Source organism: Verticillium dahliae, genomic scaffold (assembly GCF_000150675.1).
Source record: "Verticillium dahliae VdLs.17 supercont1.1 genomic scaffold, whole genome shotgun sequence".
NCBI classification, from domain to species: Eukaryota; Fungi; Ascomycota; class Sordariomycetes; order Glomerellales; family Plectosphaerellaceae; genus Verticillium; species Verticillium dahliae.
Window position 1 is genome coordinate 1,298,906 of NW_009276921.1, and position 15,183 is coordinate 1,314,088.

General features: G+C 57.0%; 4 protein-coding genes across 4 annotated transcripts in view; 3 read left to right on the forward strand and 1 right to left on the reverse strand.

The window, feature by feature from the left end:
* VDAG_00391 (uncharacterized protein) overlaps window positions 1-581 on the forward strand; it is a gene marked incomplete at both ends in the record, with an annotated part of 1,217 nt that extends 636 nt beyond the window's left edge. The window contains one exon of the mRNA XM_009651768.1: window positions 285-581. Within this exon, the coding sequence (XP_009650063.1) occupies window positions 285-581 (297 nt within the window). The remainder of the gene's footprint in view (window positions 1-284) is intronic.
* A 6,974-nt stretch (window positions 582-7,555) lies between these two features.
* On the reverse strand, window positions 7,556-9,683 carry VDAG_00392 (NEDD8-activating enzyme E1 regulatory subunit; the record flags this gene model as incomplete). Its single annotated transcript, XM_009651769.1, has 6 exons — window positions 7,556-7,926; window positions 8,153-8,462; window positions 8,625-8,837; window positions 9,003-9,197; window positions 9,262-9,431; window positions 9,485-9,683. The coding sequence occupies 6 exons, from the start codon at window positions 9,681-9,683 to the stop codon at window positions 7,556-7,558; spliced, it is 1,458 nt and encodes a 485-aa protein (XP_009650064.1).
* Window positions 9,684-12,066: 2,383 nt separating this feature from the next.
* Window positions 12,067-13,210, forward strand: VDAG_00393 (NADP-dependent L-serine/L-allo-threonine dehydrogenase ydfG; the record flags this gene model as incomplete). Its single annotated transcript, XM_009651770.1, has 5 exons — window positions 12,067-12,547; window positions 12,607-12,743; window positions 12,812-12,867; window positions 13,016-13,124; window positions 13,178-13,210. The coding sequence occupies 5 exons, from the start codon at window positions 12,067-12,069 to the stop codon at window positions 13,208-13,210; spliced, it is 816 nt and encodes a 271-aa protein (XP_009650065.1).
* A 340-nt stretch (window positions 13,211-13,550) lies between these two features.
* VDAG_00394 (TRIAD3 protein) overlaps window positions 13,551-15,183 on the forward strand; it is a gene marked incomplete at its 3' end in the record, with an annotated part of 2,676 nt that continues 1,043 nt past the window's right edge. Inside the window, exon 1 of the mRNA XM_009651771.1 lies at window positions 13,551-14,811. Within this exon, the coding sequence (XP_009650066.1) occupies window positions 13,741-14,811 (1,071 nt within the window). The 5' untranslated portion in view covers window positions 13,551-13,740. The remainder of the gene's footprint in view (window positions 14,812-15,183) is intronic.

Below are 15,183 nucleotides of genomic sequence, written 5' to 3' on the forward strand. Positions count from 1 at the left end.
GCCTGGCCGTCGCGCCGTGAACGTAGACCAAGGTCGAGATCAAGGTCAATCTGGCCCAAGCCGACGTTAGAGTCATGGAGCTGGCGGGTCGACAAGGTGAACCGTGGAGCCCCAAGTAATAAAGGCGGCTGGCTGGACCATGGAATGACTTGACTAGACCACATGACTGCGGGGCAAAGGAAAACGACGATCATTGTCAGGAAATCCGGGGGATCAGGGGATCAGGGGATCAAAGACGTGGATGATCATGCAGAAGATGCGTGCGTAGTGCTGTTCGAACGTAGGGGGTCGGCGGCCGACAAGGGCATCTTCGGAGGAAGACCTCAGTGATGCCGACAGGGAAGATGATGATCAGGGACGAGAAGGGTGCAAGCATACAGGCCAGGGTCAAGTGTGGTGGTGGTGAGGGTGAGGGTGAGGATGAGGGAAAAGATGACAGCGCTGGCCTCCCCCGCGACGAACGCGGTGCGATGGGTGGGATTTCAGATTTCATTGCCAGTGCAGGTGCAAGTGCAAGTGCAAGTGCAAGTGCAAGTGACAAGGAAGGGCACCTTCTTGCTGCGAGTCTGGTGAGCGACTGAATGGAAGTTGTGGAGGAGAAGAGTGGGTCCACTGTCCCGTAATGCGACAGCATCGACCGGGGTACGCGGGGATGGCAGGCACGACGACTCGGGATGGATGAAGAAGAGGAAAGTAGAGAGAGGCGCCCCTTCCTCAGAGAGATACCGGGGCACCTCAGGGCAAAGTGGGTTCCAGGCGGGACAGTAAAACAGAAACCGAAGAGGCGGGCACGTACCCCGAAGTACCGAAGCCATTTCATCTCATCTTTGCAACTCCATCCTGCTCGTCCAGTCAGCGGCCATCAGTCATCATCCCAGCACCCAGCTGCTTAAGCGGTGCGCACAGGTACAGGCACAGGCACAGGCACAGACAGGTACAGGTGCTGGCTCCTCCACCCCTCCCCCTCTACTCCACATTTTAACACTCGGTCGTCGTTCCCTATTGCCGAGTGGTCGGTCGGTCCATCATCTTTCCCTGCCGCAAGAGTACAGTAACTGCAACAGCAAGAGCAACCTCTGTGCTTGACTAGCTGCCTGCCGTCTGCCACCAGGCGTTGACTGTGGGGAAGGCAGCCCATACCCTGACCATGCTTGCCAGTCCGAGCGCCTATCAAATCAACCCCTGTCCCTTGCTGCCATAACACTTGCCCACCTTGCCCACCTACCATGTACCTGTGTACCCTCCTTTCATGTGCTTTGGGTCCGTCGAGTTTTTCCGTCGTGCCGCAAACGATCATGAAGCCACCCTTCACCAGCCTGGGTCAAGTGAGGGCGGTTGAAGGTCTGAGCCTGACCTCGAACCCCACCTCGACCACCTCAACGTCTTGTCCGTCCACATCCACCACACCACACACAATCGTGCAGCCAGCCTACTGCTCGGCGACCCGCCAGCTCACCCCGGCCGGCTTCTGTTTTCGCGCTCTCGTCGATCCCGTTACCCCATCGTCAATCGGCGAAGCGACTCACGATGCTTGTCAACCCGCCTTCCCTAGACCGCTCGCGATTGACAGGGGGGTTGATCATTCGACTCGCCGAGCCTTGTTTTCGGCCTCCTTCGCTTTGGAGGGCACGTTGGACGGAGCTCACAGCAACCTGAACCCACATGGGGTGGAATGGACAAGACTGTGGGAGACGGCGAAAGACGTGCGGTCAACAAGTGCCTGAAGTCTACCATCATCAGCCCACGACCTAAGACATGTGAGCGCCAGATGACTGGATGCGTCCCATGAAGCTTCTTCGAACGCTCAGAAGCCCCTGGCCATCTGTCTCGTCTCATCTCCATTCTGCCGGCCCGACCCTCGGTGACGAACAGCATATCGGTCCTTCGGTGTCATCAACATTGACGTCCAACTCCCGACCATGTTTCACCTTGATCTTACGAGAAGCTCAATCTTCTGTCACCATCTCGTCTCTGCGACCGGCTGCCAGCCGCCATGATAGGTATCCTCACTCCGGTTCAGTCACGGTACGGTAGTGTCGCTTGTCACAACCCGTGCCTTGATACATCGCCTGATATCGCATCCTCAGCGACACGTCGGGTCGCGGCCGAGACCACTCGCCACATGGAAACATAGCCTTCTCAGTGGAACCTCAAATCTCGCACCAGACGCCACATTCTGACCCACAACTCGCATCGGTCTGCCGTCTTGGTCTGTTCCCATCGGCCGAATGAGCAGCTTGACAACCTCGCCCGTTTCGCGAGGTGAAGCCGCCACGATGCACCTACCCACCTACACCAACATCCCTGAACCCGTAGGAGCCTTGGGGGCACGCGCTCTCCTGACTGAGCCCGCGCCGGCCGGTGACCACCTTGTTAGTCACATCCTTCACCATTCCTCCTCGCCTGGCCTTCATTCGTGCCTGGCGCCTCTGGCCGAATGAGCCGTACCCCAGCTTTTCCTCTGCCGCTGGAAGCCCACAGTTTTCTTTTGATCCCTCACACCAACACGTCTGCCCGTCAGCGCACCCACGGAGCCTGCCGCCCATCACCTCTGCCCAAGAGCGCCTTCGAGCTGCCTGTCCCTCTCTCTTGCTTGCGTACAACACGCCCGCCTGCGCCACGACGCTCTTTTCATGGTCTCTACACAGGAATGCATATCCTGCCAGACCTTACCCCGCATCCCGGCTCTTCAGCCAACGAGGCATGGGGGCCAGGGACACACACAGGCACACACACACCTCAACTTGGTACATCACGGCGTCCAGGCTAGGCATATGCAAGCCGCTCCAAGGACACGTCGGGCAAGTCAACAAAAGCCTTGCTGCTCTCGTGATACGTTCAACTTTCCTCAATACCGGAGAAAGCGGAAGAGACACAGGCAGGACCATCCGACCCACATAGTCTGTACCAGATTTGCTCCTGCTCTGGACGAACCTCGGACGAAATGCCTGACATAGCAAACAAGACCGCAAGTTCTTCGAGAAATTGGACAGCATGGGCCCGTCTCTTCTTCTTTTCACTCATGCGTCTGGTCAGGTGCAGCTGCTCTCAGCGCGACTCGTCGCTAATGCGTCCCGGCTATATGCACCTGCGTACCCCCGTGTTTACCAGCTTGTCTTCGGCGTTAGTATGCCGTGGTGCTAAGACATGGCCCGAAGCACACCAGGTAGGTACTGCCCAGTTGTGGCCCTCCTGCTAAAGACCCCTGTCCGTTGACCAGACCCAACTTCTGAACCGGCTGGCTGCCTCGACTTCCTCCAAATGAGACTTGCCGCCCTGCTGGGTTTCAATCATCGGTTCGGCTTCCGAGCACCATGCGATTCAGCCAAGCCTGTGCCTTAATTATCTCACAGCCTGGGCGAGCCGCAAACATAAGCGTCGTACGAGTCTGCCGGTACAGCCCGGTTCGAGACTTGCTTGTTGTCAGAATTGCATTCCTCGATACGACCCTGAGATATCGACCGCAGCAGGTAGTCGACGACGGACCGCTCTAAGCCTTGCCCTAAGCATCGACCTGCCAAGAACATCAGAGGCGCGAAGGGTCTCTGGTCTCTGGTCTCTGGTCTCTGGTCTCCTGCTACAGCTTCACACCAAGTCGGTGTGTTAGCCGCCTTTCGAGGGGTCGATCTTTCGCATCCTTGCCCGATTTCGGGACCCAAGGCGGTCTGGTGACAAGGACAAGGTATACGGGCATTCATCCAGACCACCTGTCCCGTGGCTCAAGCTGCGGAGAAGACTGACGGACTATCTGCATGGGGAAGCTGCTACTTGCCAAAGGTTTGGGGAAATGGAGCCACCTCCAACGGGTCAACGGGAGCTCTGGATGTCCGTACTGATTGCAGTGCTCGGCTGCCATCGCTTCGAGTGTCTCTCCACACGTGGCAAAGAAGGGGAGTGCTGGAGGCACAATCAGTCATGCTCCACACAACACAAACATTGCGAATCATCCGTCACCTCTGGCCACAACGGAGGAGGAGAATCTACGGACAAATCTTGTTTGTGCTACTGCTCGACGCGCATCGGCTGCGCTTTCCCTTTCATCTCTGCCTCGCCGGTCTCTTACTGTTAACACGTGCTCAAATTATGTATGGCCCAGTCTGGTACCGCTACCGGCACGGCACGGAACATTGCCTGCTGGGCTTGTCGAGCAATCTACAACAGTCGACGGGTTTCGGCTCCAGGCCACTCGTCCCGTTTGTCCTTTCAGGTCTCGGAAAACAATGTTGTCTGACGGGCACTCCAGGGTGGAAACTCTGAGAGCTTTGTCGAGACACCGCACTTCACTGAGTCATGCGGGCTCTGCCGGTTTACTGGTATATCGAGCATGAACACCATGATCATCCCTTCATTTTCCTCATGATATTGGCTCTGGCTCTTGCCTATCCCTTTCACTTTATGGTTTCATCGTTCGCCTACGTACTTAGATGTGGCAAAACCTCTGTTATGGGCCATGCAGGAGACCTGCAAATTCGACAGCTGACAAGTCTGCAGGCCTACTGCCAGACCATATGCGTCGTCCTGTCGCCTCTCCACACCCACCAGCAAACCATGCGGTCTGAGCCTCCATGAAATGCGACGCAGCCCGATCTCCACGGGGTTCTTCAGCGGCTACGCCAGAAAATGCCGCGACGCGCCTTTGACAGCGAGCTTCGGGAAGCCATCCGAAGCCTCGTCATTTCTTATAATGAACTTGGTCTGTCGACAGCCTCTCGTATGTTGAGCGCCGGTATTTGCCAAAGCTACACGACGCTATCACGCTGTTTCCTTGTGATACCGTCCGCTACGCCCGCCACAATGACGCACACAACTTCGGCATGGCCGCCAGCTGCTTGCAAATTTCCCTCAACCTGTCCGTTTCGTGATGATCCACTGAATTCAGGGGCTTGATGACAAGCTCGGAGATTGTTCCGGGAAGAACCCAAATGCAAAGGCGTTTCAACACAGCGCCTCACTGACGCCTCCCGTCATTCATCATGAGGCATCACTATGCTTTATCTGCCTGAACCCTTTGATGAACGGCCTGCCTGCTCAGCTTTCTAGCCTCTCAAACCAATGCTGCTGCTACCCGTTCCTCAGGTTTGAGCTTGACTCCTTACTCATCAGTCTGTCGAAGTGTCACCGGCATGTTACCATCCGTCGGAGGCTCTGCCACACTGCCGGGGCACGTGACGATACGGCTCATGCTCTGAGGTAGCCGTGTTGTCGTCCCGAAATCCCGACGATAGGCTTGTGGTCCTGTCTCTACGCTGCAGGAATCCGTACGCCGAGGCATACTACGAGTCGTGCATATTAGGCGCCCATACCCCAGCTGTGCGACTCGAGATGCCACGATCCGCTAAGCCATGGCAGCCACGGAGGTAGACCGGATGAGGGCTGAGGGCCGTCCGAGTCAGAGAGCCAGAATTAGAGACCTCTGCAGAGGGAAACGGCACAATCTCGCCCGACCGGGCGGCCGAGCTGATGAGGCCGGCGATGATGAAGCGCATCTCATCTCTCACCCCGCGTGCAAATTTCTCGTCCGGCTCACGTTCCCTTAGTGTTCTGAGGGGTACATCATGCCTTGTAAGGGAGGGCAGCCACCTCCGCATTCTGTGATCCTTCAGCGTCACATCCTGCAAGGGCCTGCGGTCCGATGATGATCTCCGTCCACGAAGGGTAAAGTAAGTCTACGGCGAGGCTTAGTCATGTGTTTGGTCTATGAGTATGTCGCCCTTTGGAAGGCGTCCTGGGATGGAGGCTTAGCTGAGACGAGATGAGATGGTAAAGCTGGCAAGTCTTCTGTCTTTCACACACTCGATGCAATACACAAAAGCGAGGCGAAAGCGGTGATTAAAAGCTAGAGGCCGAGGAATTTCGGTACAGATGCGGGGAGGATGGAAGGGTTTGGACACGGGCACAGCACCGCCACAGCCACGCAGACCAAGAATTGTCGACACAGCCGTGCTTCGTCGCCCTCTCGCCTTCTTCAGCGGTCGTCGTCAGGTATAGGGTTCAATCCCCCCTCCCTGAATAGGACTACATGCACATCATCAGAGTGTAAATCTTATAACCATTTCTACATTCGTACACCAGAAACCGCTCACCCACCCTCAAACACACTGACACACCCACACCCCACGGCTTGTGAGGGATCTGGCTTACTTACCCCAACGATGGGCGATGCGACACAGATCCTTTTGGCCCCCGGACCTTGTGAACCCCAGACGCCTCTTTTTCTGTCGTTGGGAACCGGGGGAGGAGAAAGGGGGAGGGGGGGCTAACCGATTACACGCCCCGGATCATACGTATACCCCCCCCCCTTGTCCTGCCTTGCTTGCTTTCCCCGCCCTGGGCCATTCCCCCAAATTTCATCACATTTGCTCGAAGCATTGCGCGTTACTTATCTCGGCCTCGCGTTTGGCGACTGTTTGGTTGGATGTGGTGGGTTGCTGCGTGGTATGGTTGGGCGGCGGCAGCAAGAACGTGGCCTGGTTTGAGTTCAGCTGACAGGGCATCTAGGAGGTGGGCGCTGAATTGTCGAGCCGAAATGTGAGACAAAGGGCGAAAGAACGAAGAAATAGTTCTTCCGGGAAAGTAGTGAGACACTACTACTGTACTGGATATGGAGAGAGGTGATGGGGGGGCGCAAGGCTAAGAAAGCAACGGCATCATCCAGGGGGCCGGCTGTCCTGCTTGGTTTAGGGTTCTCATCACAACACGCAGGGGGAAGGGATCGGCACCGGGACAAGAGAGCAGGCCAGCCAGCCCGTGAACCCACCCCCGGTCATTGTTACTCTGTCCCCTCCCCCCCCCGGCCCCTCCAGCAGAGTACCGAATGAGCTTCCCGCGGGGTGACATGGGCTTCGTGAAAATCTGAAAAAGAAGAGGGCGGTCAGTCGACCGGCCGGTAGGTCGGCGCATCTAACAAAGGGCCATGTCGGTGGTATTCACACGCTACTCAGATGGTAGCTACTGTGGAGAGAAGGTGGAGGGGGTCTCGAAAAGCGATCGAGGGGGTGTGGCCTCTTGTCCCTGCAAAAACCGATGATTGCCAGTACATCCCGGTGCGCCTTGTGAAGGGGGCGGCGCGATGATGGCTTTCCTCGTCTTGATTTTCTCCCCTTCTCTTTGCAAGCCCTCCCGAGGAATTCTTTCCGCGTGGATGGAGGGGGAGATTTGGTTCTCACGAGCTAACCTGGCGCCCCAGTCCGTCAGGGGCTTACCTACATATCCCGCTTCCTCCTCTGTCTTTTATTTTACCCCCTTCGCCTTGGTTTCTCAAGCCACCGCCTGCGGCCACAAAACGCCTCCTCCGGATTCCGCACATGACCCTCCTTCTCCGTCGGCGAGGCTCCGACTCCAAACAAGGTAGAGAAGGAGGGGTAGAAACGGGAAAGAGAAAGAAAGAGGGTGAGCAAGGGGCGTGCAAAATCTAGGTGGTAGGGGAGGGGTGCCATGAGCGTTCAGAAGAGGGAAAAGGTGATCGAAAGGGGCCGGGAGGGGGGAGGGGGTTGGTTGAGACTGTGGACCCTTTCTTTATCGTAGGTGCCGCAATTTCTGGCTCGGCTGCCCGGGTCTACAGGCGAAGCACCTGGCAACGGCTTCCAATGCCGTCAAATATGCAGGTATTATGGACGGGGATGTACTGTTTCGTAATAATCTTGATCATCTCCTGAGCCACCAGGCCGCCCATGACGGCGGAAACGTTGTGCAGCTCTCCGCCGGCGGCTCGGGACACCTCTTGAGCCGCCTGAGCGTAGCGCTCGCTCTCTGTGGCCCTGGGCACGAGTGCCGTGACGTTCTTGAGAATGGTTTCGGGTGACAGCGCCGCCCCAGCAGCGGCAGTGTCGAGAGCGTGTGACGTGGCGCGCAGTGCGAGGTAGATGGGGAGCAGGGACGTGGGCATGACGCCCATGGCCGCCATGTCATCGTTGGCGAGTTCTTCATCTGTACAAAAATTTTGTGCACCAAGTCAGCCTGTGCTCTTGAAGCGTCGCCACCACGACCGCCGCCCGCCTGCTGCTCTCGCGCGCAGACACGCATATACACACAGACACGCACACACAAGATGAGCAGCCCCTCACCCCCAGGGACATTATTGCATCATCGTAGAAGACCCTGGAAAGAGATTCCCCCTGTTGTCATGCTCCGACGCGTGTCATCCCGCACTTACCGGCTACTTTGAGTAATCTCTCGGTCCCCCCGTCTTTCGCGTCGATCAGTTTGACAAAGGCTGCGTTCTTGCAGAACAAATCTACCTCTGCCGGGTCGACGTGTTCGCCCCCTGGGGCGCGGCGGACCGAGTCGAGCACCTCGGCGGCGTCCTTGCGTGCCTTGGCTTTGTAGATTCCCTGGAGCCGTATGTAGACGCTGGACTGCGCCTTCATGTCTGGGAGGCCGCCAGGGACGGGCAGACACTTGTGCTTCTCGTAGAAGGCCTTGACGGCGCCGGCGATGATCCAGAAGCTAGACTGTGTCTCTTCCTGCACGACGCAATATTAGCCAGCCACTCGCTTCCTCAGACGAGCCACACCCCCCCCTCCCTTTTTTTTTCTTTCGCCACAGAACGTTCAGACGGGGGCATGAGGAAGTGAGAGGGGACCACCAAAGACAGTGGTCCAAGAGGGAAGGGGTCGGACGCTTACAAGGTCAGCAGACTGGTATTCGAAGACGTGTCGCAGGGAGTCTGGAAGCGAAGGTGGCGATATCGTCTTGAGGACGGCCGCAGCGGCCTCGTCAAAGTTCTCCTCGCCACCTTCAGGGGTGTCTGTCCTTGCCGCCTCGGCTACGACCCTCCTGAAGGCGACCTTGTCCTGGTAGGTCGACGGGTACTCGCCCTGGTGGGACTGCTTCCAGACCTCGAGGTAGTGGAGCAGGATGCCACGAAAGGTAGGTGACCGTGTTCATGGTTGTCCAGACCGTCGATATCTTTGGTCATGTCCCTGTGCAAAGGTGGAGAGCTCCGCCCATGGTGTGAGCAGCCGCAGGTCGGTGGTGGCGGTCTCGTCTGGATGAGTGTCCACGATGGGGAACGCGGCGGGCAGGTGGACGCGAAAATAAGCGTAAAAGCCGACCGAATGAGCGGCAATCAATGGCGTCTTGTGGTCTGTCGCGTACGACTCGAGAATCTGGAGATCTTCAGGCTTGATGGGCAGAGCATAGAGTATGATGGTGTACGGCTCAGGGCTCTCGAGCACCTTGGCGAGGTCGTACGGCTCCTTTGAGTATCATGGTCAGCCTTGTTTGCGCGTTATTTCCGGTCGGTTCTTGTCTCAATCTCACGCTGTTCTTCGGGAACCAGTCGGCCTTGACTTCTGGGTTGAGTTCGACGAGCAAGTCGGCGCAAGCCTGGGCTCTCGGTTTGCCAAGACTGCTGGCATCGAGGAAAAAGTTGACGCCGAGGTCTGCCTCTTGAACGTTGGCGCCGTCGGCTATGGTGAATTTGCCGATGCCTGGGCGAGGTCAGTTCCAGGGCGCAGGCAAAGAGGGGTTGACCGATACGAACCTGGCAGCACTAGGTTCTTCAACGTCTCGACGCCCATGGTGCCTGAGGATGAGTTGACGAGCAGAATATGGGAGGATTCCAAGGCAGCCTGGCCACTGGCGGCCCATAGCCTCAGCTGGCGGTCATATTTGCGTTCCTTCTCGGAGGGTCCTGACAGCAAAGGCGGGGTTTGTGTCTGAATGGTAGCGACCTCCGTCATCTCGAGATCACGTATAGGCAGGGCAAAACATCAATCTGAGATGGAGAAATGTTTGTATAAGAGTCCTTTATTGCGGCCTGCTTTTTTTGCTCTTCGGCAATCATGGGTTGTGATGGTTGGCGTGTATGTCGTTGAGAGGGAGTGACGTTCGTAGTTCACTGGTCCAAGCTGAAGCTCATGATGATGGTGATGAGGTAATCTTGAGACCTACTAAGCAGGCGGGCTGTCCCGCAACCACGAGGCAGGTGCTTGTGGCCGTCTGTGGCACGTGCACGTGACTGACAGGATCCTGGATGATCCATTCTCATCCTGATTGACGTATCTACCTCCATTACATGAGCGCGGATCTTGGTTGTTGGTCAAAACGTTTTGTTGTTATATTCTTAGACTTTCCGTAATCTTTTATAGCTCAGGTATTCGTCCCTGTAACATGGCTCGGCAGGTGAAGGCAAAATCAACAAGCTCGAAGCAGATTTCGAGTGGTCTAACCAACGTGAGACGTCGAAATCCTCATCGATTACCGACTGGTGGACGAATCGTCGAGCGCTTTCCTTGAGGTACTCCTGATTGAAGCTGCCAATCTCACAATGAGACTGCTTTCTCTGAAAAGAGGAGGGAAAAATTCGAATTTTGCTGAAAGAAGATCGGTTTCGCGAGACATCATCCCTTGACATGCTGTCGCAAACGAAGAGGAAAATTGGTAGAGACGGTTGCTACCTGCTTCAGCTTACCAAATAGCTGAGTTTGATCATGTCATTCATTCATCATATTCAAGAACCTTGACGCTATTCTTCAGGCGAGAAATGTTCTGGACGCACTTCCGGCCAGTTGTACCCATTCAGACAACCAGCCAGCTCCCTCGGTAGCACAGCCCTGAGGAAAATGTCCTCGACGACAATTCTTTACAGCTTCATTGTTCAGTCTCCTCTTCCTGGAGGCTGAGAAGCGGCCAAGTATTCTCATCACTATGTCACCATGCATAGCAACTGTAGCATCGTGACTTGGTAAAGGGTTGGCTGCCAAGTTAGTCGACAAGGATGAGAAGATTGTAAAAAAAACTGTTTACGCCCACTGCCGATCAATGATCCCAACGGTGGTGCCTGCTTCGTCCAGAAGGACGTTTTCCCAATGTAGGTACATCTGTGTGTTGACGGAAAATGGCCTTCAAGCGGAACAATTTCTACTATACGCGCGCTCCCATGAGGTGCCGCTCGGCAGGCCGTACAAGCGGGATTGACGTTCGACGATGGGGCCGGTCTGGTACGAGTTTGTCCCTCGAAGCCCGAGATTAAGTCAATGTCATTTCGCGAAAGGTATTCGAAATATCGCGTCTGGAAGCCCATCATCAGCACGGATCTGTAGGACACGGATCTGTAGGACACGGATCTGTAGGACACGGATCTGCAGGACGTGCGCATCTGTTGTATTGTCTCGCTGGCGAAAGGGAACGGGAAGGGCTGGCCTGTAATGCACTCCATGATGGTCTACACATTGTTAAAGGTGCAATCACACGCGCAGAAATAGTTCGCTCAGTGTCGTTCGTGCCATTTCGGTACAGTGGGAGATCTAGGAGCGTCAAGATGGGCGATCAACGCGGACAGCCATATAGACCATATTTTGGGCCGGCGGTGCTGGAGGCCAGCATCAGGACCTGCCCTGGCAATTGCCTTCATATCCCATCGGGTCTATATAACGGTTAGGAGCGGAAGGAGCGCCATCGTTAGGGATTCTTCGTTCATGTGTCTAGCGTGCTGCTCTGCAATCGTCGTTACCTACTGCCTACCATGTCAGCCTTTGGTGTAAACGAGCTTACAGAGACTAGATTATGACTCAGTAAGGGAATTGGAAGTCATAAGTGTCAAGTTGAAGCTGTACTAGCTGTCCGAGTACCTTTGCTTGTATGGTTGTCGTCATGAACGGCGAGATGGTGCAAGGCTGGAATTGCGGGGGCCTGGCGCCGTTATCGGGCGACGCAGGGCGCGCAAGTTGTCAACCCCGCGGCGGGTTCCAGGGGTCGGTTCAGGCCTTCAGGGGCCTGCGACGGCGGGGTTCCGTCGGTCCACGGCTCACGGGGGCTTATCGGGTGCCCCCTCTCGACAGCCGAGACGGCCTTTGGGCCCTTCCACCCTCGACAACCTCCCATCTCGCAAGACCAACGGGAATACCTGCCTGCCTGCCTGCCTGCCTGCCTTGCCTTGAGGTACATAGTACCTTACCCTGGGCGCTTTATCAGCTGCTTGAAGAAAAGCCCGTGTCTATTTTTCATCTCTCTCACTTACACATGCCAGCCTTCAACCACACACTCAGGACCCTCGGCTCACTCCTCCTTCCTCGCCATCCCCTGCCACTCTCCTTCAAGCACAGCAGAACCATTGCCAGAACAATGGCATCCGCCGCGGCCGCCAAGCGCCTCGAGGGCAAGACGGTGCTCATCACGGGCGCCTCGAGCGGCATCGGCCGCAGCACAGCCTTTGAGTTTGCGCGCACAGCGCCCCGCAACCTCAAGCTCATCCTGACGGCGCGCCGCGTCGACACGCTGCGGGCCATCGCCGACGACATTGTGCGGGAGGTCGGCGACGGCGTGCAGGTGCTGCCCTTGGCGCTCGACGTCAGCAAGCCCGACGCCGTGCGCGGCTTCGTCGCCGGGCTGCCCGAGGGGTTCCGCGCCATCGACGTGCTCGTCAACAATGCCGGGCTCGTCAAGGGCGTGGCGAGGGCGCCGGAGATTGCCGAGGCCGACATGGCCACCATGTTCGACACGAACGTCACGGGGCTCATCAACGTGACGCAGGCCGTTCTGCCCATCTTCCAGCAGAGGGCCGACGGCGGGGCGGGCGATATCATCAACGTGGGCTCCATTGCGGGTGGGTGATGCTAGCCGTGAACTCTCTGGAGTGATTCCCTTGTCGCTGACCGCGTCCAGGCCGTGAGCCGTACGCCGGCGGTTCCATCTACTGCGCCACCAAGGCTGCCGTGCGCAGCTTCACAGACTCGTTGCGCAAGGAGCTCATTGCGACGCGGATCCGTGTCATGGAGATTGATCCCGGCCAGGTCGAGACGGTACGTCGGGGGCTCCCCGCTGTCGTTCCTGCTATCACGTCCATCACGCAGAGACCTGACAGCAGCAGGAATTCTCGGTTGTCCGCTTTTACGGCGACAAGGCCAAGGCCGATGCCGTCTATGCGTGAGTTGCACCCGACGTCCACTGAACAGACGTCCACTATGCAGACGTCCACTATGCAGACGTCCACTATGCAGACGTCCACTATGCAGACGTCCACTACACAGCGCGGCCGTCATGACATGAAAGATGTGGCTGACAGCAGTCATAGTGGTTGCGAGCCCCTGACCCCTGACGACATTGCCGAGGTCATTGTCTTTAGCGCGACGAGGCGGGAGAATGTGGTCATTGCCGACACGCTCGTCTTCCCCAACCACCAGGTAAGACAGACAGAGACTGAAGTGATGAAGAAGAGGGACTAATTGTTGGTCAGGCTGGCGCTGGTGTTCTGCACCGCAAGTCATAGATGGATGTGCATGTACATGTTGGATCGTGGTGGGTGTGAAGTGATACGGCTGTATACCGTGAGATGATTCAAAAATACAATGAGAAAGAAGAATATATCGATTCCAAAAATGATATACATTACGGGGTATACCACATTGAACCTCTTCAGTTGGCATTCATCATTTCAATGCCTCTTGCAAGGCAAATACCGAGGTACCACAGAGCAAGTACCAAGTACACCGTGACAAAGCCAGATAGCACTCCACGCACGGTGTCTTATCGGTGTCTTATCGTAGCCCTGAATCTCGTCTCCTCTCTTTTGTCTCTTTCCTCTTCTTTCTCTCCTCTCTCGCCTCTCTGCCTCTGCCTCTGCCTGTGCCACGGCGGCAACTCCTCTCGTGACCACTTTACACACCTCAACAGCACGCCATCCTCTTCTCACGCCCTCTTCTCACGCCCTCGTCTCACACCCTCGTCTCACGCCCTTTGCCAAAAAAAAAAAAGGAAAAGATATGCCACTCGGGCATGCGACAACCATGAGCAGGCACCATGCCGTTCACAGTACTCCTCGGCACGTCCGCTGATCGACGCCTCTCCCATCGCTCTTCCAAGTCTTCTCTGACGTCCCCCCCGACCGAACCTCCCGAACCCCGTCTCGAATACATCCACGACGAGGCCCAGCTGCAGGACCCGCCCGAAGAATGCCCCGATCTCCGCGAGCTCAACAACAGCCTCGAGGCCCTGGCGGCCCTGTTTCCGAACGTTCAACCCGAGGTCTTCCGCGAGATGCTGGCCAACTTTGACAGCGAATCCAGGCTCGCCGTCGTCGCCGATGCGCTGCTGAAGAACCACGTCAACTGGGTCAAGGGCCGATGGAGGATCGCCCAAGACAATGCGTCTAGTGATGCCTCGGCAGCCCTTCCGACCGTTCCGCCCAAGGACGCCTTCCGCAGTGACGAGTACAAAAAGGCCGTCCAAGCTCTGGCCTGGACCGAGTTCAAGGGCCTGACGCGCGCCGCCGTCAACGCCGTGCTCGCCGAGTTCAACTACTCCTATCTCGACGCACGCAGGACCCTGCTCGACCTGTCGGCCAAGTCCTGGCGCTTCACCATCTCGTCCCTCTTCTCCCGCCGCAAGCCCGCCACCGCCGGCGATGCCGAAAACCACCCCCTCGTCATCTGGCGGTCCACCGGCCACGGGTCCATCACGCCGACGCTGCGCGCCACCGGAAATGCCGAGCTCGACCGCGAGCTGTACGACGAGCTCATCCGCCCGCTGAAAGACCGCGCCCGCGCGACCCAGCTCGACAGCGACCGCGGCCTGGCCCGCGCGCTGAACAGCGAGGAGGCCGAGGCCGTCGACGCCCTGCACGAGTGCTGCTGCTGCTTCACCGAGTCGACCTTTGAGGAGTTCACCCAGTGCAACGCCGACGGCCACATGATCTGCTTCCGCTGCGTCCGGCTGGCCCTGACCGAGGCCGTCTTCGGCCAGGGCTGGCACAGCAGCATCGACACCCACGCCGGCACCCTCCGGTGCCTGGCCGTCGACGGCGCCTGGCTGGGGCGGACCACATCCCTACCCACCAACTTCTCTGTGCCCATTCTCAAGGAAGAGGATAGAGTCTATATACTGATTTATTTGTATGGGCACCTCGGCGAACCGGATGTTGCTATTGAGGGAGTGATGTGTCATATCTATAACTATTTTTATATATATAGATAGCGATGATTTTTTCTGGTCGTCAGGGGGAGGATGGTGGTTTATGGTCATATATGGTGAAGGGTACAATAGCGACCGACGAAGGTAGTTATAGAGCGAAGGGAACTCTCTGATCAGATGGAGTGGTGTGGTACGTTGGAGATGATAGGTAGTCAGCAGGAGATCGACCGGGAGGATGAAGTGAAGAGCTATATGGAGGATGGCCTGAGGAGACGAAGCCGAGGTGCGAGACGAGATGATGCTGCAGATGCAGTCGGAGATGGTCGGGCGGGG